General features: G+C 33.3%; 3 protein-coding genes across 4 annotated transcripts; all 3 read right to left on the reverse strand.

Moving 5' to 3' along the window:
• Positions 1–1,873: 1,873 nt before the first annotated feature.
• Positions 1,874–8,041, reverse strand: LOC111700709 (transcription initiation factor IIA subunit 2). The gene is made up of 7 exons (XM_023471719.1): positions 7,960–8,041; positions 7,579–7,654; positions 6,518–6,573; positions 5,371–5,442; positions 4,696–4,753; positions 3,900–3,954; positions 1,874–2,744 (listed from the first exon to the last, which is right to left on the reverse strand). The coding sequence occupies exons 2-7, from the start codon at positions 7,624–7,626 to the stop codon at positions 2,698–2,700; spliced, it is 336 nt and encodes a 111-aa protein (XP_023327487.1). The 5' UTR covers positions 7,627–7,654; positions 7,960–8,041; the 3' UTR covers positions 1,874–2,697.
• Positions 7,956–9,883, reverse strand: LOC111700710 (NEDD8). The gene is made up of 4 exons (XM_023471720.1): positions 9,793–9,883; positions 9,452–9,505; positions 8,897–8,969; positions 7,956–8,041 (listed from the first exon to the last, which is right to left on the reverse strand). Exons 1-4 carry the CDS (start codon positions 9,802–9,804, stop codon positions 7,956–7,958), a joined length of 225 nt encoding a protein of 74 aa, XP_023327488.1. The 5' UTR covers positions 9,805–9,883.
• Positions 9,842–22,764, reverse strand: LOC111700705 (uncharacterized). 2 transcript variants are annotated; one of them, XR_002765032.1, is made up of 19 exons: positions 22,672–22,764; positions 21,786–21,884; positions 21,330–21,377; positions 21,072–21,130; positions 19,917–19,962; positions 19,486–19,578; positions 18,171–18,268; positions 17,454–17,552; positions 15,823–15,958; positions 15,084–15,154; positions 14,874–14,952; positions 14,702–14,788; positions 14,466–14,557; positions 13,706–13,809; positions 13,469–13,535; positions 13,214–13,310; positions 10,829–10,914; positions 10,095–10,525; positions 9,842–9,954 (listed from the first exon to the last, which is right to left on the reverse strand). XR_002765032.1 is itself a non-coding variant. In XM_023471715.1 (18 exons), the coding sequence occupies exons 1-18, from the start codon at positions 22,723–22,725 to the stop codon at positions 10,423–10,425; spliced, it is 1,518 nt and encodes a 505-aa protein (XP_023327483.1). In that variant the 5' UTR covers positions 22,726–22,764; the 3' UTR covers positions 9,842–10,422. The 2 variants fall into 2 exon arrangements, 1 of the variants encoding a protein (XP_023327483.1); XM_023471715.1 differs by having other exon boundaries at positions 9,842–10,525.
• Positions 22,765–22,802: the final 38 nt, after the last annotated feature.

Raw genomic sequence — 22,802 nt, forward strand, 5'->3', positions numbered from 1 at the left:
CGTCAATATTACCGTACATATTTGAGGAGTCAATTTTACTTGCTGTCAATCAAAATTAGCATGTTGTAATAAATTCTATAGAATGGTGGTGTTTTGTATCTTTTCTTCAAAAACAAAAATAATTCAGGAATAAAAAACAAAATTCTTATATTTTCCAAGAAAAAAAAATGTTAAATACAGAACACACAAATAACCATTCAGTTGCATATATTCAATAAACAGGTTGGGATATTTGCGATTTCAAGGTTAAACCTCAATTTATATTGGTCATTAAATATCCTAGACTGTTTTTGCAATCATTTAGACTTCTTAGTATTTTAAGGAATAAATAGCATTAATATTTGCAATATGCCTGGAACTACGATGGTCTAATTAAGCCTCGAAGCTTACAACCAACTAAAGTGGTCGAGGTTTAAATTATTACAATCAAGACGACTTTTCTATTTAAGTATTGATTTCAAATTTTAAGTTCCATGTTTGTTTATCCATAATGCTTGAAAGCTATTATTAAAATCGAAAGTAGTCTTCTTTGTCTTATGGAGGGACCACAGGGTGCAGCTCAACCTTGAGCCCTGCGAACTGACCTCCGGAGCCTCCTTCACAGAATGATCTCCTCGCAAATCAAATTCATCTCCTTTCCTCACGCTGCGTTACCATGGGTGCTGGAATAGGGTGAATAGGGTAAGGTAGTCATACAATTCTAGCTTCTGTATCTTACCTACGTCATAACCCGGTACAGGGCACAAAGTGGACACTGGCGAGTATACGCATAATTGTGATTGGCATTTCTTTAGCGGTCTGAGAATTCTCCACCAATAGTTTTAATCAGTGACGTCAGAGGATACGGATCTTCCCCCCGTACCGTATCGACCTTTCATTCGTGCGCGAGCCTCGTTGGGATACACTTATTCCAGTACCCATGTGCGTTACCCATAATTTCAGAGATTACTAGAGAATTTAATGAAAAAAAACCAATTTATTTTGGAAAGATCTAATAGTAATAATTACAGGATGTTCCAATAAACATGGGAATTCAGTGTCGAATTTGATATCGTCTTTTTAGATACAGAGCGTCCCATATCATATTAGATTATCTCCAATCCTTAACACCAAAATAAACCCTTAATACTCGAAAAACTTATCATCTTCCGCAAGAAAATTCTTATACAAGCCTTATTTTATTTTTCAAAATGATTCGTTCTAATGAAATTTTCTAATTAGTCCCGAAAATCGTAATTTAGACCCGTTCTCGGTCTAATATGATGTGGGACACCCTGTATTTCTTTGATTTAGTAAAGTGATACCTATTGTGAAAGCTGTAATCTGTAAGAGTTTCGTCTACTATGTTCACATTTGGTTTGTTTATGTTTTGAATGCATACGGATGTACTAAGTAAAACAAGAAAAATTGCAGTTTACAAACTGAGTTAACTTGTCTGTCTTAAAACTATCCATCTTGCGGAGACATTATAGACACATCTTTACAGTCTTTTACCCTTTCGATAATAGAAAGTAGAAACTCTAGCAGACAATAATATTATGGCTTTTGAAATTAATAACAAAGACGATATCCAATTCGTCACTGAATTCCCATGTTTTTTGGGACACCCTGCATCATTCACAGAATTTCCATTTATTTGATTCTTCGCAACTATAAATTAGTTTCTTTCTTTTCCAAGTAATTTTATAAGCCATTAACAGACCATTTTTAAGGATAAGGTTGTAGGTCGTCTTTTCAGTCTCGTCCTGTGTGAGTAACCTTTAACCTAATTAGCTAACTAATAACCGACTCAAAATTCCCTCTTTATTAATTTTTAACATGATCATTTAAACATAATTTAGATGCCTTAAACTAAAAACTTGAATTAAAAATATTGAACAAAAATGAGGCATAATTATTTTGAGAGAAAAGAACAAAAACAATCAGATTTAATTATGTTAATTTTCTAAAATTAGAATAATGACCTTGTACTGTAGTTCAGAATACTTCAGTATAGTTCAGAAACTTAAGTACAGAATACTTAAGAACAGTAAAAGTATACTTGTGTATGGTGAACTTAAAACCAGTTAACTGAAGTATATAAAACTGAATTACAATAAACTGAAGTACAGTAAACTGAAGTACAGTAAACTGAAGTACAATAAACTGAATTACAATAAACTGAATTACAATAAACTGGTACAGTAAACCGAAGTACAGTAAACTGAAGTGCAGTAAAATGAAGTACAATAAACTGAAGTACAGTAAACTAAAGAACAGTAAACTGAAGTGCAGTAAACTGAAGTACAACAAACTGAGGTACAGTGAACTGAAGAACAGTAAACTGAAGTACAGTAAACTAAAGTACAGTAAACAAAAGTACAGTAAAATGAAATATAGTAAACTAAAGTACAGTAAACTAAAGTACAGTAAACTGAAGTACAATAAACTGAAGTACAGTAAACTGAAGTACAGTAAACTGAAGTACAGTAAACTAAAGTACAGTAAAAAAGTAATAGTACAATAAATTAAAGTACAATATACTTAGATATCGAACACTTAAGTGTAATAAACTGAAGTGCAATTGACTGAAGTTCAAAAAGCAAGAACAAGTTGAATTTTAAAATGATACGAATCATAGTACACAAATAATTTGTAGGACAAAATGGTTGATTTGTCACATCTTTTCAGTGTCTTTTAAATTGAGTTTTATCATATTTAATCAGCTTCAGCACGCCCAACAGCATTCTTAGCATCACAGGCAACTAAAAACAATTAACTTCAAGCAACTACTAACAGGACGATTAACTTCAGGCAACTACTAACAGGACGATTAACTTCAGGCAACTACTAACAGGACGATTAACTTCAAGCAACTACTAACAGGACGATTAACTTCAAGCAACTACTAACAGGACGATTAACTTCAAGCAACTACTAACAGGACGATTAACTTCAGGCAACTACCAACAGGACGATTAACTTCAGGCAACTACCAACAGGACGATTAACTTCAGGCAACTACTAACAGGACAATTCAACTACTAACAGGACGATTAACTTCAGGCAACTACTAACAGGACGATTAACTTCAAGCAACTACTAACAGGACGATTAACTTCAGGCAACTACCAACAGGACGATTAACTTCAAGCAACTACTAACAGGACAATTCAACTACTAACAGGACAATTAACTTCAGGCAACTACCAACAGGACGATTAACTTCAAGCAACTACTAACAGGACAATTCAACTACTAACAGGACAATTCAACTACTAACAGGACAATTCAACTACTAACAGGACAATTTGATTTACAAAAAATCATTTTTGTAAGGCAATTTTTTTTTCTATTACCCGTCCATAAACCCTTCCTCAGATGAGATTTTAAAAGCTTAGTCACAAGTGAAGACCCGAATAAAGACCCGGGTTTTGGTGTTTAGTAAAAACCAACCACCTTGGGTTTTTCTCTTTTCAAGGCTCGGGTCTTCAGCAGCTATGATAGTAAATTTCGAAAAAACTTTTATATTTGTAAATTTAAAATCTCGGGAATTATTTGTAGTGTAAAATTTACTCAAAGGTATGAAATAAACATACTACACAAATAATGTAACGACGTAAAGTTAGAATTTTCGAAATTTACATCTCCTTGTCACAGCTGATCTGCTAGCAATCTGTCTGCTACAGAGAGAAAGCTTTCTAAGCAGTCTCTAATTGGTCGAATCAGAGCCAATCATGACTTGGGTTCTATCTGAGCCCAACTCGGGGTTTCACTCGGGCTTAAGCTTATAAAATCTTATCTCTGGGGTCATGTTAGTAGTCATAACAAATTTGGGCCCGATCAATTCAATCGTTTAAACGTTTATTGGATACAAACAAACAGAAAGACAAATTAAAGTAAACATAAAGATTAATTACCTATTTTGACCCGATCTACTTTCGAGACCTCGGCATGTTCACGGAATTCAACATCCTAAACAAAAAGCATCGTCGTATATATAAATACAATGAAGACGACATAGGATTTCAATTTTTTGGCTACCAAGCTTTAAAACAGCTGGATAAACATAAACAGGAAACAGATAAACTACCTATTAACAAATTCGCTTGTAAAATTTTAAATTTAAAAAAAAACTGGATAAGAAAAGTTGTCTTCATTTTATTGATATAAAAGCAGACCACCCAGGTAATGCTGGTGTCGTAGGATAATGCCCAGACAACTGTATTTTATTCTTTAAAATCAAATTTTAAAATGTTTTATGTAACGCCTTAATATAAATAAAGTAAATTATAGCGTCATGTTAAGATAAAAAATATAATTTTAATCAAGAAATATTTACTAGAAATTTTCCAATAAAATATAATTGTATCTGTAAATAGGGCATCGGACTCAACACGTTTTAGGTTTTCAGAAGGATCTAAAAAATAGCTAAACTGAACTTCTAATTTAATATGCCAAATTGTGACACTCGCAGAGAGATAAACGAAGCTGGACCAACGTTCAGATAGTATCTAAGATCAAAGTCGAGATTTTGTACAGTGCATTGAAGAAAAAAAAAACTCTTGACATTTCTGCAGAACTTCTATTAAACTGAAGAGCCACATAACTCCAGAATGTTTTAATAACGGATAAAATGGATTAACAAAAAACTCAGTTAATTTAAACTCTCAAAAACTGGAAGCCAGGCGGAGATGAGATGGGGGGGGGGCATACCCTGAGCATGAAGGTCCAGACGTTGTCACAGAACCTGTAGGTGTTCAACTTTTCAGCCCTAGAAATATTCTATTATTTTAAAGTTATTTTTTAAAGATTCCCTTAAAACTCATAATTTGTGTTCACAAACAAAAATGAAGCAAAACTATAAAATACAAAAAAAAAAATCAATAATAAGACTCGACAGACAAAAAAATGACTTTTTACTGCAGCAGTGGCGACTCAACGTTAAGAAAACTTCAGAAGAAAAGAAATTGTCAATTCGAGCCTAAAATTCGGTGTCGTATCGTTTGCCCTAACGATGAATCGGACTAACGTACATTCGAACTAACGTTCATTCGGACTAACGTTTTATTTGATGGTTAGGTTAAGAAAATTTCTGGGCCGAGCGCTGCGGCAAGGACAGGCTAGGGGGCCGAGCGCTGTGGCCACAAGTGTTACTGATTAGTACGTTAGTTTAATAGGACATTAGTGCAAACGATTTAGTATCTAAAATTCAAGTCGTCATAATGTCATTTTAAGTCAGGCGAGGCTTAATCAAGACTAAAAATCGTATATTTTACGTTGTTGTAGAAACCTTGTTCATCCAGGAAATTCAGGCGAGTTCTTTATTGAATGATTTTTGAGGGGTTCCTTGTACGAAGTAAAGATAAAACCTAATGCTTTAAAGTTCACCTAAAATGAAGCTTAGATTTGACTCGATTGGCCAGACCAGTGTTGATAGCTTTATCAAACTGAGTCAAGACCCTGAAAAAAATTTTAATTATAAATGATCAATTATCAAAATAAAAAAGAGCTAAGAACGACGAAAAAAGAACACTCCGTAAAAAAATAAGCTTTTAAGACCCACGAAAAAAAGTGAAGCAAAGAATAAAGAAAATTGTAGCAAATGTAGAGAGAAAATGCAAAAACATGCAGCAAAGAACCAAGAAAATCTGGGAAAATGTGAAAAAATGCAGCAAAGACTCAAGGAAATAATGAAAAATGTGAAAAAATGCAGCAAAGACTCAAGGAAATAATGGAAAATTTGAAAAAAATGCAGCAAAGACTCAAGGAAATAATGGAAAATGTGAAAAAATGCAGCAAAGACTAAATGAAATTTGGGAAAATGTGAAAAAATGCAGCAAAGAACGAAGGAAATTGGGGAAAATATAGAAAATGCAGCAAAAATAACAAGGAAATTGTCTAAATGTAGGAAATGTAGCCAAGAAACAAGGTACTTGTCTAAAATGCAGAAAAATGCAGTGAATTTAAAAATATCACCATAAAAATTATTCTTATTATTATTTTAATTAATTTTATTATTTTTATTAATTAGGCCAGTCGTTTAATAGAGTTGGGGCTGGCGCTCTACTCGTATTATTACAATCAAATCAAATCATTCTTTTTGGACGTGCTACACCCACACCCCAAAATTGAAGTGACTATACTGAATCAATAATGAAGTGAGGTCTTACGATTTGTATTTTTGCTAATTTCCAATTGATTGTTCAATAAAGTCTACAAAAAGATTTGTAATCGACATTATTTATACCGTTAACATTAACGAAAAATGCGCGAAATTAACAATCTACAACGGACATCCGACGTTATTGCCAGACCGCCAATCACAGATTTTAGTCCCAGTCCCCGGTATAATAAGCTTTTCGGTAATTTAATGTAAGATGAAATTAAATAATTATATTAATGTAAGAAAAATCCATAGAGACAAATAAAATGTAGCGGGAACTTTGGACACAAGTTCCAAGAGTCAAATAAAAATGTAACGGGAAATTTTAGAAAAATTCACAAGGACTTAAAAAAGATTTAGATGGAAAAGGACCTGAGAGCGAGGGCTGGGGAAAGCATTTGCAGTTGCATCAGCTCATCCAGGGACTCCTGAAAATATAAAATTTAGAAATTAAAGTAGAAAAACCTGGGATAAGCTAGGTTTTAACAACAAGACTAAGTTGTTTGTTTGACACCACCTAGCGACCAGTACTGGAAGTTGTAAACAAAAACATCAATATCAAACCTTAAATTAAAGAATTTATCGATTTTCTAGGTTAAAATTGCGAAAAATAATTAATTTCCCAGCAGTCCAAACTTTTAGTATTGTATTATCATGATTGGGTTGTTTTCGTCTAAAACTGATTTTTTTAGGGGGGGGGGGTAACACTTTTTAAGGCCTGCACACAAAAAAAATAACACATCAGCTTTGCACCCGCAAGGGAAGATTTTAAAAAAGTCCAAAAAATACATCGGAAAAAAGTTAACTTGTGAATGTTATTACATCCATTTTTCAAGGACTTTCAAATAAATAGAAATTATCCTCGTAGCAATAAATAAAAAAATTAATTAACCATTTATGATTTATGATTTAAACAATATAAAACATTGATATTTTCAGACTAATTTATTTTTACTACTTTATTATATTTTAGGTTGGTTTATGTTTTTTTTTCTATTCGTGATTTTGTTTCTTTATCTTTCGTTTATATTTTGTTTTGTTTTTGTTTTATTATGTTTTGTTTGTGTTTTGTTTGTGTTTTGTTTGTGTTTTGCTTGTGTTTTGCTTGTGTTTTGCTTGTGTTTTGCTTGTGTTTTGTTTATGTTTTGTTTATGTTTTGTTCATGTTTTGTTCATGTTTTGTTCATGTTTTGTTCATGTTTTGTTCATGTTTTGTTCATGTTTTGTTCATGTTTTGTTCATGTTTTGTTTGTGTTTTGTTTGTGTTTTGCTTGTGTTTTGCTTGTGTTTTGCTTGATGTTTTGTTCATGTTTTGTTCATGTTTTGTTCATGTTTTGTTCATGTTTTGTTCATGTTTTGTTCATGTTTTGTTCATGTTTTGTTCATGTTTTGTTCATGTTTATGTTTTGTTTATGTTTTGTTTATGTTTTGTACCTGGAGGGTGTGCCCCAAGGTGGTATTCCTGTAGAGCTGGTAGGACATTATGAAGCTTGAAGATTAGTTTCCACCCCTAGAACATGATCATCAATATTATCATTAATCTTATTATTAACAGAAACAAATTTAAGCGGAATGTCTGTTTAGCAACGGTAACCATAAACATTTTGATTAATCAAGAATGAATGCGTACTACAGGGGATATTAGTTCCAAAACAAACATTTGACCCATTTCTAACACTGAGTGTTAGAAATCTGCAAAGTTTTCTTTTTTCAAGGGTATATTTTTAAATCCAAGACGAGTAGAAGAAAATTTCATCATTTATAAAAAAAATGGCTAAAACTATGTATTCAACCAATAAATGTCAATAGCTCTACCTGAGAGCAAGAACTAGATGAAGAACTGAACCACCCTGTATCTTGTAATCACTCGCTATCTTATCATCGTTCATCTGCTTACCTAAAAATCAAGGATCTATATCTAAATCTGTATATAGATATAAATTTGGCTTAACTGCCTGCTACTTAATTTGTCCTGAACCTCTGAACCAATAGAGCCCAACTTTATGTGGTAGCAAGGTTCATTTAAAGTCAAAATTTTAGGAGAAAAAATTTAGAAGTAGTCTCCCATTAGCCTTGTCATAAACATTTCTTGTTTTTAGGAAAACAATGGTACCCAAGGGTGACAGAGGCTAGAAAGATCCCTTCCCCCCCACTCTCAGTCCTTTTATAACTAATGAGAACCACTATTTACTACAGATAGGTTTTAGTTAAAGAAATGTATTCAATGGCTCTGTTATAATCAGGAAGCAATGAAGCAGCCCCCACAGTGGGGGTATTTAAGGGAGACATCAGCTGGTTCTTCAGCTGAGAAATTCCTTGAGTTTTATCAACAGAAATATCAATCTTTTCATCATCAGAACCAGACTTGGGCCTGAAACATCGTTCCATTCTTGTTTAAAGAATAATCTAAATTGTCACCTGAAAGCTCGTTTCTTGAGAGGATTTGAGGAAGTAGACTCGGAGCTGAGGCATCCCCAGAGCGTGTGTCACAATCTTCCTTAAAAATGGATATGCTTTGTGCTTCATGATGAGCATGAACAACTTAAATGTACTCTGGAAACTTTTCAGTTTTTAAAAACATTGTATTAATTGTAGCTTGCAGAGAGTTATTATGATTTAAAACAATTACTTTTTCCGTACATTTATTTATCCTTGAGTCGATCCTGTAACTCTCCGAAATATTGCGGAGTTCAGAGTGTACAATTACATAGGAGAGGCGTAAAATAACATTTACTTTAGCTTTAGAACTTACCAGAGAAAATCAATCTTTGCTGCGGGGGAGGGATTCCTTCCTTCTCTTCTACTCGTTCTTTAATCCTCTCAACCTTTAACAATTATTTAGTTTAAAACTGTAATTAAAGGGACTGTAAGTGTAATTTCAAGTGTCCCTCCATGCAAAGATGGCAATGTCCGATACACGACGGTACCCTTGAAACCTTTATCTGATAAAAAGGAGTAAGTAGTCGTTTACTTAGAGTTATAAGTATCTAATCCTGATAACTCCTATATATGTTAAAGCAACTTCTGTAAAGAACCAAGAATTGAAAATTATCATGAATTATGAACCAAGAATTGAAAATTATCATGAATTATAAACCAAGAATTGAAAATTATCATGAATTATGAACCAAGAATTGAAAATTATCATGAATTATGAACCAAGAATTGCAGACTTTGCATAGAGGGTGACTAGAAATTACGCATACAGGTTCTATAACGCAGATAGCTTTCAGTCAATCATGTTTATTGATTTTAACAAGATAAAAAATAAGAAATGTAAGAGCTATCAATCGTTGTTTTGACTCACCTTATCAGTAGGCTCAATGTCAATCTCAATTTCCTTTCCGGTCAGAGTCTTAACCTAGAAAGTATGTTGATAGATATTGAGTAAGTTCAGATCTTTTGAAGATTTTTTTTTCAAACGTATTTGATGTACTTTTAAATTCAATTCAGTTGTTACGATAGGAATTAGGCAAGAAATAACAAGATTTTATTTTGTTTAAAACTTAATTTAAAGAAAGATATTTTTAATAAGGACAGCGAAAAAAATTGCTTCAATCTTATCCAAAATTAACACGTAATAAAAAAATAGACGGATTAGAAAAAATATATTTTATATACCCCTGATATAAATTTAGCGTGCCCTACCTTAATGAGCATTCTGTGCCTCTAGACGAGTATCATGAATAATCTGAAACTGATCGAGAACATATTAAACATGGTGGATTTACTATGCATGACAATAAAAAAATATTTTAGGATTTAAAAGAAATTAGACAACTTGGATAATTCGGTAAAATTCTTATTGATCTTAATTTTCAATTATTTTTTATTTTTTTTCCTCCAAACTTTTAACATTATTTTTCTTCCAAAATTAAAGAGATCTTGCATCGGACTCAGGGGCAAAACATTTGTTCACAGCAAAAAAATAATTGATCAAAGAAATTCACCATCGTTATACTACTTAACTGTACATTGTTACAGTGTACACAGAAAGTAAGGTTACATAAGTACAGAGTTATATAAATGCTCAAAAATAAACGAAAAACGCGCAACGGGATTCAAATCTCACACATCAAATTCGAAACATACCTTTGGGATAGGGTACAAGCTGGTACAAAACTAAACAACAACAAATTAATGTTGGGCACATTACAAATTCAAATACTGAATTCAAGAGTACTGGGTAAATTAACATGGTGCCAGTACAGAGGAAGGGGGGAGGGAGCACCCATAGCCCCTCCAAGTAATCTCCTAACGTGGCCTGTAATGATGGATTTAAAACTGATAGTACAGACATCTTGACCCGTCTTCGCAGTTCGAGAAGAGATCCTTCACCATCCTGTCGTCTTCGTTCGAGATAGGATAATCCAGCGGTTTCCTAAGCACAATCAATCAATCATAGAATTCAAAATGGCCGCCAAATACATGGTTAGATTTAAGAAATGTGAAAAAAGTGTCATTCATACTTGATGAGGAGATATTCTAGACGTTTAAGAATTAGTTCAGTTTCAGTTTCAGGAGAAATTATCATGGCGTTTTTGTCAGAAAGTCCGGTATAATAATTGAAATTTTTGAAAGTTTTGTGTATAGAGGGGGGGGGGGCACATGATATAAATCTTACTTTACAGGAGGTAGAGGGAACGTGTTCCATTCTTGTTTAAAGAATAATCTAAATTGTCACCTGAAAGCTCGTTTCTTGAGAGGATTTGAGGAAGTAGACTCGGAGCTGAGGCATTCCCAGAGCGTGATATTTGAACCTTCAGGAACCTGAATCAAAAAAATATTTGGTTTACAGTCATTCACTTGTAGCCCTCCCCTATATTTTCTCATCCCCCCTCCCCCCTCCTTTAAAATCATATTTTCCCACTGAATTGGGGAAACCAGTGTTTCGGATCCATATCATTTTGATTTGGATCCGGATCCGGGGATCCGCATCCGTGTTCATGGATCCGGATCCGGCTCCTGATACGGATCCGGATCCGGCTCCTGATACGGATCCGGATCCGAGGTAACTTTTGATTCTGTGAATCGGATTTTCCCTATTAAATGTTATGCAAGGTTATAATTTATAAAATGTCGTCATTAATTTACTATTATATAAATGTAAACATTAAATTATTAAAGATAATTTTGAAAAATTTTCGTCATGTAAAATGTAAATAATACATTTACGAACCATTTTGATTTATTTATTCCATGGTTTTGGTTAATTTTTGGCGCTACCCGGATCCATATCAACGTTTCCTTATACGGATCCGGATCCGACCAAATGATACGGATCCGACCGGAACCGGATCCGGATCCGAAACACTGGGGGAAACAAAATTATTTCAAGGAAAAATAACTGAATTTTTAGGGGAGAAGTATCAAGAAAAAATATGCAGTTTAATTTCCAATTTTAAATTTTTCCCCCCAATACATTAAAAATCATTCCCGGGGGGACCGGATAGGAGGGAGTAATTTTGAAATTTATACACCCCTGGCTAACCTTCCATACAATTTCTATTTAAGAATTTTTTCCTTTAATTTTTAGTACAATTTTAATTTAATTTAACTTTAATTGAATATTGATATCTCATTGCACATTAGTTGATTCTTAAAATTTGTGATTTAAGAACCACAAGCTTTCATCACTATTTTTGTTAATTTTTGCCACTTTCATATTATTTGTAAATCGGAATATTTTTTGCGGCTCTGGATCCATGGATCCAAATATATTTTGTAAATCAGGATCCATGGAGCTGAAATGTATCAAACCCGAATCCTTAACACTCCCCTCCCTGTTTTGCTAGGATTGTGAATGTAGTTCTAAGAGACCCTGCATCAAAGTACTGAAATATTTGGAGAAAAAAAAACATATTCAAAGTTGCAGGGAACCATAAATTAAGAAATAAGACTTAATAAGTTCCTACAGTCGTCTCTGAAGTCTTATCCATTCTGTAAGGATTAGCTTGATATCTTAATTAACAAAAAATAATGCCTTTAAAAGCTTGCGAGGTCGGGCATAAAATATCTCGAAGCCAGAACTTCAGTAGGCTACAACTCAGTTACCAGAGGTCACAGGAGTCTGACATTTTGGATTTAATGTGTTACTAATAACATGCTAGCTGTGTGCAATATTTAAAGAACACATATGAAATTGACTCCTATAGGGTGGCAGAGGTGTTTATTAGTTGTGAGAAGTATAATGTCGACAGTTTCAAAAGAATGTACGATGAAAATGTGAATTATATAAACAATGATGGCCAGAACTTTAGCTGAACTAAAATCATTTACAGTGAAATCAAGAAATTCTCATTATACTCCAATAGGAATCCTGAGAATCAACACCACATAAACATGGAGCATTTTGGTGCCCTAAAAACGACAACTTCAAGGTCCCCCCCTGAGTTTTTAAGCATTTCTGACTGTTTTAAAAAACATTTGTTGGTTCTTTCCCTTTCCCTCTTGCCCATTTTCCCTTTTGCCCCTTTTCCCTTCCCTCTTGCAACTTTTCCATTCCCTCTAAACCTTTTTCCTTCCCTCTTCCAATTTATTCCCTTTTCCCTTTGCCCCTTTCATTCCCCTTTTTTCATTTTTTTTCTTTATTTTTTATTTATTCCCCCCAACCCAATAAAGGGGGGGGGGAATCAGAAAAATATACACCCCTGTAGGGTGCCTGACTTTATAAAGAATCACCAGTTTTATATTTTAAAGCAAAGACGACCTACCCGCAGTTAGGGTTGTTAATTGTTTTTGAAACGATCGTTAACCGATCGTTTTTCGTTTCATTTTTCAATCGTTTCGTTTCGTTTTCGAAAAAACGATAGTTTTTAAAAACGACCCACTCGTTTTGAACTTTTAGAAAACGAATAATGAGGGTTTTTGAAAACAATCGTTTTTATAGCGACCGTTTTTATACAATTGTTTTTAAAGAACTGTAGTTTTTGAACGAAGGGTCGTCATAACGACCTTTCTTAACGTTAACTGTCCTTAACGATGATTCGTCGTTAACGATTGTTAACGAAGGGTCGTCGTTTTAAAAACGACCATTTTTAAAAACTAACTTGTAAACATCCCTCCCTACCTGCAGTCCTTGCATCAGCTGGTTCTTCAGCTGAGAAATTCCTTGAGTTTTATCAACAGAAATATCAATCTTTTCATCATCAGAACCAGACTTGGGCCTGAAACATCAGCATTAATGGCATCACGAGCATCAAAAGCATCGTCAACATCAACATCAACATCAACATCAACATCAACATCAACATCAACATCAACATCAACATCAACATCAACATCAACATCAACATCAACATCAACATTGAGATATCCAACCCACCTGAAGGTCACGGTAAACTCATTAATCTTCTGAGTAATAAACTTGTCATAATCAAGGATTGCTTCTTCTAAACAAATTGTCAATTAGTGAACTTCAAACTGAGATAAATTAATAAAATTACTAAAAGTGTGGGATTTTATGGTGAGACCCATTTAAATGTAGAATATTAAGACGACTGTTAGACTAACACCTAATGTGAGGTTTAGATCATCAACATCATCAAGTTTAAAAACTAACCTGGAGTTTTGGCGCCCTCCTGGATGACGAAGATGTCAAAGTTGTTTATCCCTTCAACATCATCGTTACGGTTCACCTTGGTCACATTCAGCGGGTTCAAAAACCTTAAAGTAGCGTGGCTTAAAGGGACTGACGGCGTATTTTCAAATGACCCTCAATCTATTGGCAAATTTAAATCTTTGTCTATGTTTTCTTTAAAACTTTGTCTAAAACAAAATTAATATATTATTCAATTGCATTTTTCTATTTAAGTAACTTTCCTATTTATGCAGCAAGAAAAAAGAAGAATATTGTCAGATATCATCGTTCACATGTTAGCCCAGATAAAGGTTTAAAGGGTACCGTTGTGAATATAATAATGGACATGCCACTCTATAAAATATGAACATTTACATTAGACAACACATCTCTAACCATTGCTGGTTGTTAAAAATAAAACCCTTTTAACAGGACGCATTGAAAATCAAATAACACAGAACAATTAACACTGAACAGGGGGGGGGGGTGAATATTTTCTTGAAACCCAATTTTCCTCCATCTCCTTATCTGAAAATTATTTTTCTTCCCAAGAAATTATTAAAGATTATTTTCACTGATTTAGCGAGAAAAAAAATCATTTTGAGAGGGAACAAGATGAGCGTTTGGCCAAAAAGTATGAAAAAAGGTTAAACAAATTCCCATTTTCATGTCCAATTTTTCATTGGAGTATCTTTAGACAAAAAAAAAAAATCATGTTTTTAAGAAAGTAAAAAAAACTAACCTTCTGAGGTAGACCTGGGAGTTAGGATCACTGTTGTATAGAATCATGTTGAAGAATTCCTCAGAGGGTTTCAGGATCAGATCATCTGTCATCTAATCAATCATTTAAATATATGAATGATATTGTAGTATTGATATTGAGCTTCTTCATATTCATTCTCATAATCTCTAATTGGAAAAACCTGCTTTTTCAAAGATATCTAGTCAGCTTCTTAATAATTATTGACAATATCTCACCCCTAGACAAATAGTTCCACAGTATCTGAGTTGACCAGTTCCAGATTCATATTTGCACACAGAGGACACCAGCTTGTCATTCTCACACTACAATATAGATCAGAGGTCACCAGGTTTGTATGTTATTATGAAGGGCCTAACAAATGATAAATTTTCAAGAATAAATTATTACCTTGAACTCTCTCTCCAGCATAATCCAGAAGCGAGAAGTCTTGTACTTCTTCTGTAGATCTCCCAGAGCCATCAAGAACCTAAAAACCCATAACTCAAATGTACGCAAATTGTGTACTGTACTGTACTGTACTGTACTGTACTGTACTGTACTGTACTGTACTGTACTGTACTGCACTTTACTGTACTGTACTGTACATCAGGTCAGTACCTGTCGGTTTCATCAGCTCCCTTTCCTGTATATCCAGGTCTTCCTTGACTCTCTGTTAGATCCTCCACAACCTTAACAATCAAATCAAATAAAATTTAATCTAATCTGAACAGACCAAACCAAACCAAACCAAACCAAACCAAACCAAACCAAACCAAACCAAACCAAACCAATCCAGTTTCAAGATTCAAAGTCCTCAATGAACAGTTTTGATAGGCTCCATAACCTCTGCGATAGAAGGATAATTTATCAAATAAGGCTTCTTTCCTCAAAGAACCAACTTGTTAATATATAATTAGAAAAAAATTGACAAAAATCTGCCAATTTGAAGTAGGAACCCTAGATGTGGTTTATATTTTCTTAAATGTATTTCCAATCCTAAAACTTTGTTTTGTAAAAAAAAGTTCAATTACTATATTTGGTGAAATACATAAATTAATAATGAGTATCAAAAATGGGAGGAAACTTGCCCATTGAAGACAGTTATATAAAATATGTTAAATAATTGTCTACTTTATCATTTGAAACTTACAAAAATATGAAAGCTTTTTTTAAACCATCCGACCTATTGTCAAAAAAATAAAAATAATAATGAAGTAAATTCTGTGAGATAAAATGGTCAAAGTTTGAATCAAAGGGAAAAATTGGATTTTATGACAAGTGTTCCGTTTGTTTACCTTCGATATTGTTTTGTAAATAGCATCGTTTCTCAGATACGCAGATAGTTCTGTTTCTTTACCTTTGTTAATGTTTTGTAAATAGCATCGTTTCTCAGATATGCAGATAGTTCTGTTTGTATATCCGGGTTATCCTTGGTGTCTCGCTTCCGGCATAGATTATCATCACTCACAAACCAGGCATGGCAAATCTTCAACCTAATGATGCCGATTTAAAGGAAAAGAAAGAGCAATTCGACACTTTTTGAGCACAAAAAATCTGTTATATCTCCCCCCACATTTTCTAACAAGTTTAGAAAGGCCAAAATAAAGTTAAAGAGGCTAATATTTCTGTATAATCCAATTTTTAACTTTGCCTGCAAAATTTCAGCACTTTGAATTGTTCCCTCCCCTTTCTTAGTCGATAGATAGATACAAAAATTAAATTACCATTCTGTAATTGTTTTACTTACAAATAACCTTTTACTTAAAAAAAAATTTAGTTTTGCGATCATTCATCAAATCAAATCAGGCCTTTAGGGAGAAGATTCAATCTTTAGGTGACATTACTAAATCAAGAATGAAGCAAGACCTTATAGCTTGTAATCTGTGGGAATATTCTACTTTTTACTGTTCCAATTAATGATTAGTATATTAGAATATTAATTAAATCTTAAAAATACAAGCCAAGTATTTTCCATGGATTGGGCACTTATTACTAATTAAAAAATTTATTGCTTAAAATCCAATAGTTTCCGTGGAAAATATCGAGTTCGTTGCTAATGATCCGAACTTAAGTTCAGTGTTCAGAGCCCGCGATTTAAACGCTTCGGCTCGGGTCGTAATTCCTTAAACCCAGCTTTAAGACCCAATCTTAGACTAAACTCTGACGACAACTTAGGTCACGTGACTGACAGCTGAAAGATCTTAGGCTCGACTTAGAAGTTAGGCCCAATGAAAATAAAACCGACCTTGGTTAGTTTTAGTGGAGAATAAGGCTTAGACCTGATTGGTATTTTCTTGAATTTTTTAAATCGCCGGCTCTGGTGTGTTTATTTTTTTGAAAAATCATTCCCCGCTTGAAAATAACTTTTATGAAACTATTGTGTACTTTATCATTCATTCTTACTTCATCTTGAATTTCATAATGAACGTGCTTTAAAGTAATCATCGTGCTATAAAGTTAAATTAGCTGTATACTATAGCAACGTGCTATAAAGTAATCATCGTGCTATAAAGTTAAATTAGCTGTACATTATAGCATTTGTGCTATAAAGTTTTGATTGATTCCCGGATTTTCTCCAAATATTTAGGATATTTCCAAGAAATTGAAATCAATTTTATATTTTTACTTCTTCTTTGATTCCATGCTGATTTGATCTAGAAACAGTCATTGAAATAAGACAAGTACGAAACGTTTCATAAAATTACCTTACCACTATTATTTTATTATTTATAAAGTTTTTGGACTGAAATTTTCTCATGTCTCGAAGGTCCTCGCCTTTTTGATAAAGAGAAAATTTCTGTTCAAAAACTTTTTAAAACTGCGAACCAAAATAACAAAATAAATTATAATAGTTATTTTCCCCAGAAGAAATTTTACTTATTGTCAAATTCGCTAAATCAGGGAAACAGTTGATGTAAAAAATAACCCCCCCCCCCCCGTTCTACTTCTTGAAATTATATACCCGAGATTGTTTTAATAAAAACTTACTTGAGTGCTTTACAGATTTCACCCTCTGCACTCTCAATAGTATAATTATCCACACGGAATTCAAACTCTCGTCCAATCCCAGATTCCTCCAGACATTCTCTAGATAAGAAAATTCCTAATTAAGGCTGTTTATGAATATGACATTCTCTGAAAGAAACAATCTCTTGTTAGCACAATCAATGAATAACACAACCTCTATAGAACACAAAATATACTATACTGGGCTTGAATGGCCCTTTGTGCCACTTTCCTATTAACGATTACATCTTTAGCTCCTAATGGTTACTCTTAAAGTCAAAAAATCATTCCCAAATCATGGCAGATTTTTTATTTGAATTCGCACATTTTTAAAAAATGTTCCCATTTTTCAGGTTTTTTTCAATTTGGATGGTCCATGGAAACCTTTCTTGGGGTCATGATAGGTCCCACACAAAATTCAAGGGCTCGAGCGGTTCAGCCGTTTTGACGTTTACTGGATTTAGACACCCAAACAGACAAGCAAAGTATCTATATATAAAGTTGCAGACTTTGTTTGTTTGTCCGATCATAACTCAGGGACCCATTTGCCTTAAATTTTGATTGAGGAACTTGGTAGGATCACGGGAATGTTGTAAGTTTGGTTTTGAGATTCTTAGTTAAGTTGTTCTACTTTTATATGAAAAAACAGCTAAAATCGTAATTTACGATAAAGCGCGGGTCGGGAGTAACTTAGAGTACCTGGTTGGTATATCTCGAATTCCAACATATTCCACAAACTGTTTGTGAGAGATCACCGAGACCTTTAAACTCGGTCTTGCGTCTATAACAACCAACACCTAGAATACAAGTCAATCAATCAATCAATGAATCTATCAACTTTTAGGGACACAATTTGACCACATAAAAATCGCAGAATGGCTTAGTAAGTAATTATTTATATACAAAATTAAGTGTTTCTGGAGAAAATATTTTAAAACTTTCAAAAATAGAGGTTGTGGGAATATTTCCCCCCCATTGTTACACTATACTAATCTGAGATTTTAATAAGGGATTTAAAGGGACAAAATTCGAAGTCAGCAATCAGGGACAAATCAAGAAAGTATCATGTTGTAGTCTATTGCTTATTTTTTTCGAAATAATGAACGACCCGAGACCATCTATAAAATAAAACAAGACATTCAAAAATATGTTGCGTTTAGCCGGCCAAACGGCTGGACCGATTGGGCTGGCATTTTTTGTGGACGCTCAGGGGTGGCCGGGGGTGTTGTAGGCAAAAAAAAAATTTCTTTTTTTCTTTTTCCACATTTTTTTCCACGAACAACGCCGGGCCCTTCAGCTGGTTTTAATAAATCCCCCTGATGATTTGAAAGGGTCCGAATAACATAAAACACAGCAACTGTTTAGTGAAAACAGACCCATTTCACTTTACAAGTCAAATTTCAACTTTACTTGAATTACTTCTCTTCAAAATCAAATTGAATTGAGGTGTTAAACTTCACACCAATTATTAAATCTGACCCCAAAATTCAAGAAAATTTATTTTGCTTTTCAATGAGAAAATTAAACAAAATTACTACTTAACTATGATTCAGAAATTAACGTAAAACAATTTACTGACCCATCTAAGTTTACTATTACGGTGCTTAGCCTGATAATAAATGAAACAGCTGTGTTAACTGAGTGTACATCACTATCAGCTGATTTTAGTTTTTACTTTCCCGCATTTTATCAATTCAATATTATTAGCTATAGCTGGCAAAACGGCTAGACCAAATTGGCTGTAATTTTTTGAGGGAACACATATCTAGGCCAGAAGTGAAATTGGCTAAAAAAATTCAATTTTTTATTTTCAAAATAAAACATTTTTTTCTCAAGTAATTCTATTTAATTCCACGGGCAACGCCGGACTATTCAGTTAGTAAAATATTTGATTTCCTAATTTAAGCGATAAATACCTCAAAACTGGTAAGGGAGGGGCGGGTGGCTTCTGTAGAAGAAGAATGATTAAAAAAAACTATATATATTTTCTCCTGATTTTTTCAAAAAATCTCACCTTGACGAACTCGAGATCAATTTGCTTCCCCTTGAACAAGTTCCCACTCGTGAACCCTGACCCAGTCTCGTCCAAGTTAACCAGCACCTCAGCCTAAAATACAATAATATGGTTATGTTCCGTTACATTTTAAACAAACTCCATACTTAAGCAATAAATCCAGATGCAAAACGGAAAATTCAGAAATATTTTTTTTTCGGTTTTAAAACTGAAAGAAGAACTACCGATCACAACAAAAAAGATTTGTGTGTTTGAAAAAAATTTATTTTAAAAATAAATTTTATGTTTTGTCACGTTTGTTTTTGTCCAAAATCAAATCTGCTGTTTTGAAAAAGGAAAAGGTTGAAAGGTTGAACTCGTGAAATCAATTTAAATTTCTCATTTTTAAGTTTAATTTATTGATTTTTTTAAATAAATGAAAATAAAAATACCTTGTAAGAACCATCTCGCATTTTAGCAATCAGAACAGCAGACTTCCTAGATACCAGAGGTAGAGGTAAACATATTTAAATGTTTTAAACTTATGTCCGAAAAAAGTTTTCATTTGAAATTGGATAGTGAGCAGAAAAAGCGCAGGATTGGATACTTAAGGACGTAAAGCTTGGATAAATATATGAATAAGATACCGTTGTTTATAATGTATGTATATATATAAATGAATATTCGTGTATTTTTTATCATTATTACATATTTTTCTCAGATCTGTACCTTTATTGTTTCAATAAAAAGTTTGAAAGAGAGTTTATAATTTTGAAAACACAAATTACTTTTATTTGTGGATTGCTCTGTTCAAGTGACTTGCGATCACAGGAAAACAAATATGAATTATCAGAATTAACACTTCTAACCCTATAAAAACGACAGCATCTTCCACATCAGATCAGACAATGGTTTCAAGAGTACCGTTGTGAATCGAGCATTGTCATCTTAATTGAAATTACGCTTACAGTCCTTTTCCAAGATATTAGCGCTGTAATTTAAATTTACTTCTAAATAAGAAAGGGGCATGCCCGATTCCCGATGGTACCCGTAAACTGATGATAATGTGGAATACATTGTTGGTGTAGATTGTATTAAATCCGAATTTTTTTTTACTTTTAGTGGAAAACAATAATAATTTCTAGACAAAAAAATATGGATATTTAATTCATACAAGCTTTCAAAATGGTATTGTTGTGAATCGAATCTGTCACTCAATAAATATCAATATCTAGAAAGAGTGCGAATACGGAGGACAGGTTGCTACGACATCATTACTAACTTGTCATATTTAGTATGTAGCAGGATAGAAGAGGGGCGGAGCGCAACGGCAAGATGTCGGGGCGGGGCTGCCGTAGAAAATTGGGACAGACTAGAGAGGATTTTCACATTTCTTAGAGCAAAATTACGTATAGCAAAACTAGCATTGAGCAAAAATGACGAAAAGCAAAATTGCATGGTAATTATCGTATCAAGCAAAAATGACAAAAAAAGAGACATCAACGAGAAATTCCAAGCGCGAAAAAGAAAACGCAATCATGACAAAGAACAAAAATGACAACGAGCTAAAATTGCAAAAAGCACAAATAAAACCGGAAACAGCAAACCTGGCAGATTTCTGAGATTCCTCGTCACTCATCATTTCCGGTAAATTCGGCAGGATGGACTAAAATATCATTTCCGGTGGAAACGAGTGGATTGACGAAAAGATATTTTTTTAACTCTTGTTTTCATTTAAAGTTTAAACAATATTGGCATTTCAATAAAATTCAGTTCAAAATCCATTTTTGAGGGGTGAAAAAAAAATATTTAAAGAAATTTTGAAGACTTTTGAAGAATATTTTTAAAAATGAGAAAAAAATTACCTTGGTGGATTTCGGACCGGGTTTTTCCAGAGTCAGAGGTTTATTCCCCTAAAAATAGATAAATAAATAAAAATATAAATAATACAATAAATAAATGAAAAAATAAATCAGTAAAAAACAAACTAGTTTAAAGATAATTTAAATTTAAAAAATAAAGATAAGTGAAAAAACATAATTAAATAAATAAATTCTAGATAATAGGTTTTAAGGGTGGAAAAGAAATATGTTTAAGAATTAAGACACAATTGAACCCCAAATGTGTATGAAACCTTAAAGTTAATTCACTGTACTGTTAAACCAAAATAAGCACATTTCCTCGGTTCTCCCGAGTTCCCCAATTAAAATTTGAGGCAGATCGGTCGGGGGTTCATGAGTTATGATCGGTCAGGGGTTCATGAGTTATGATCGGACATACAAAGAAACAAATATTACAACTTTAAATATATTATAAATAACCTGTGTTGGTTTAGGACTTGATTCAGTTTTCAAGTTTAGATGAAGTCCACAACTGTCTCCGTCTAGAACTGTAGTTAGAACAGCAGTATATCGTGTAGTCTAAACAAATACAGGGTTATATATTTATTTGAAAATCTTCAACTCCAATCCCACTGGTTTTGGGCACGATTCTCTTGCCCCCCCGCTAAACAAATACAGGGTTATATATTTATTTGAAAATCTTCAACTCCAATCCTACTGGTTTTGGGCATGATTCTCTTGCCCCCCCCCGCTAAACAAATACAGGGTTATATATTTGTTTGAAAATCTTCAACTCCAATCCCACTGGTTTTGGGCACGATTCACTTGCCCCCCCACCCCCGCTAAACAAATACAGGGTTATATACTTATTTGAAAATCTTCAACTCCAATCCCACTGGTTTTGGGCACGATTCTCTTGCCCCCCCCCCCTAAATTGAGGAAAATTAATGATTTTTGGCTGAAATATATAATGTATGGTCGAAAAAGTTTTTCCATCATCGTACAATATTACTTCCAACCCTCAACCCTGATCATAGTTTTAATATATTAAATCAATGCATGTTAAGAATAAATAAATACAAGGATGAATGAATGAATGAATGAATGAATGAATGAATGAATGAATGAATGAATGGAAGGATGAATGAAAGGATGAATGAATGAACGAATGAATGTATGAATAAATGAATGAAAGAAAGGATGAATAAAAGGATGAATGAATGAGTGAAAGGATGAATGAATAAAAGAAAGGATGAATAAAAGGATGAATGAATGAGTGAGTGAAAGGATGAATGAAAGAATGAATGAATAAATAATTCAATGAATGAAAGGATGATTGAATGAAAAGATGAATGAATGAATATACCTCTTCCTGGAAATCTATGAGTGCAGTATCTTGAGTAAAGTTTATCGGATTCATGGGATTACTGCCTTGCTTAGCGTTGAAATAAAACTCAAGAATCCTTGAAACAAATAAAGTAAAATCAACTTACAATT

Source organism: Eurytemora carolleeae, unplaced genomic scaffold, assembly GCF_000591075.1.
Source record: "Eurytemora carolleeae unplaced genomic scaffold, Eaff_2.0 scaffold421, whole genome shotgun sequence".
In the NCBI taxonomy this organism is placed as follows: Eukaryota; Metazoa; Arthropoda; class Copepoda; order Calanoida; family Temoridae; genus Eurytemora; species Eurytemora carolleeae.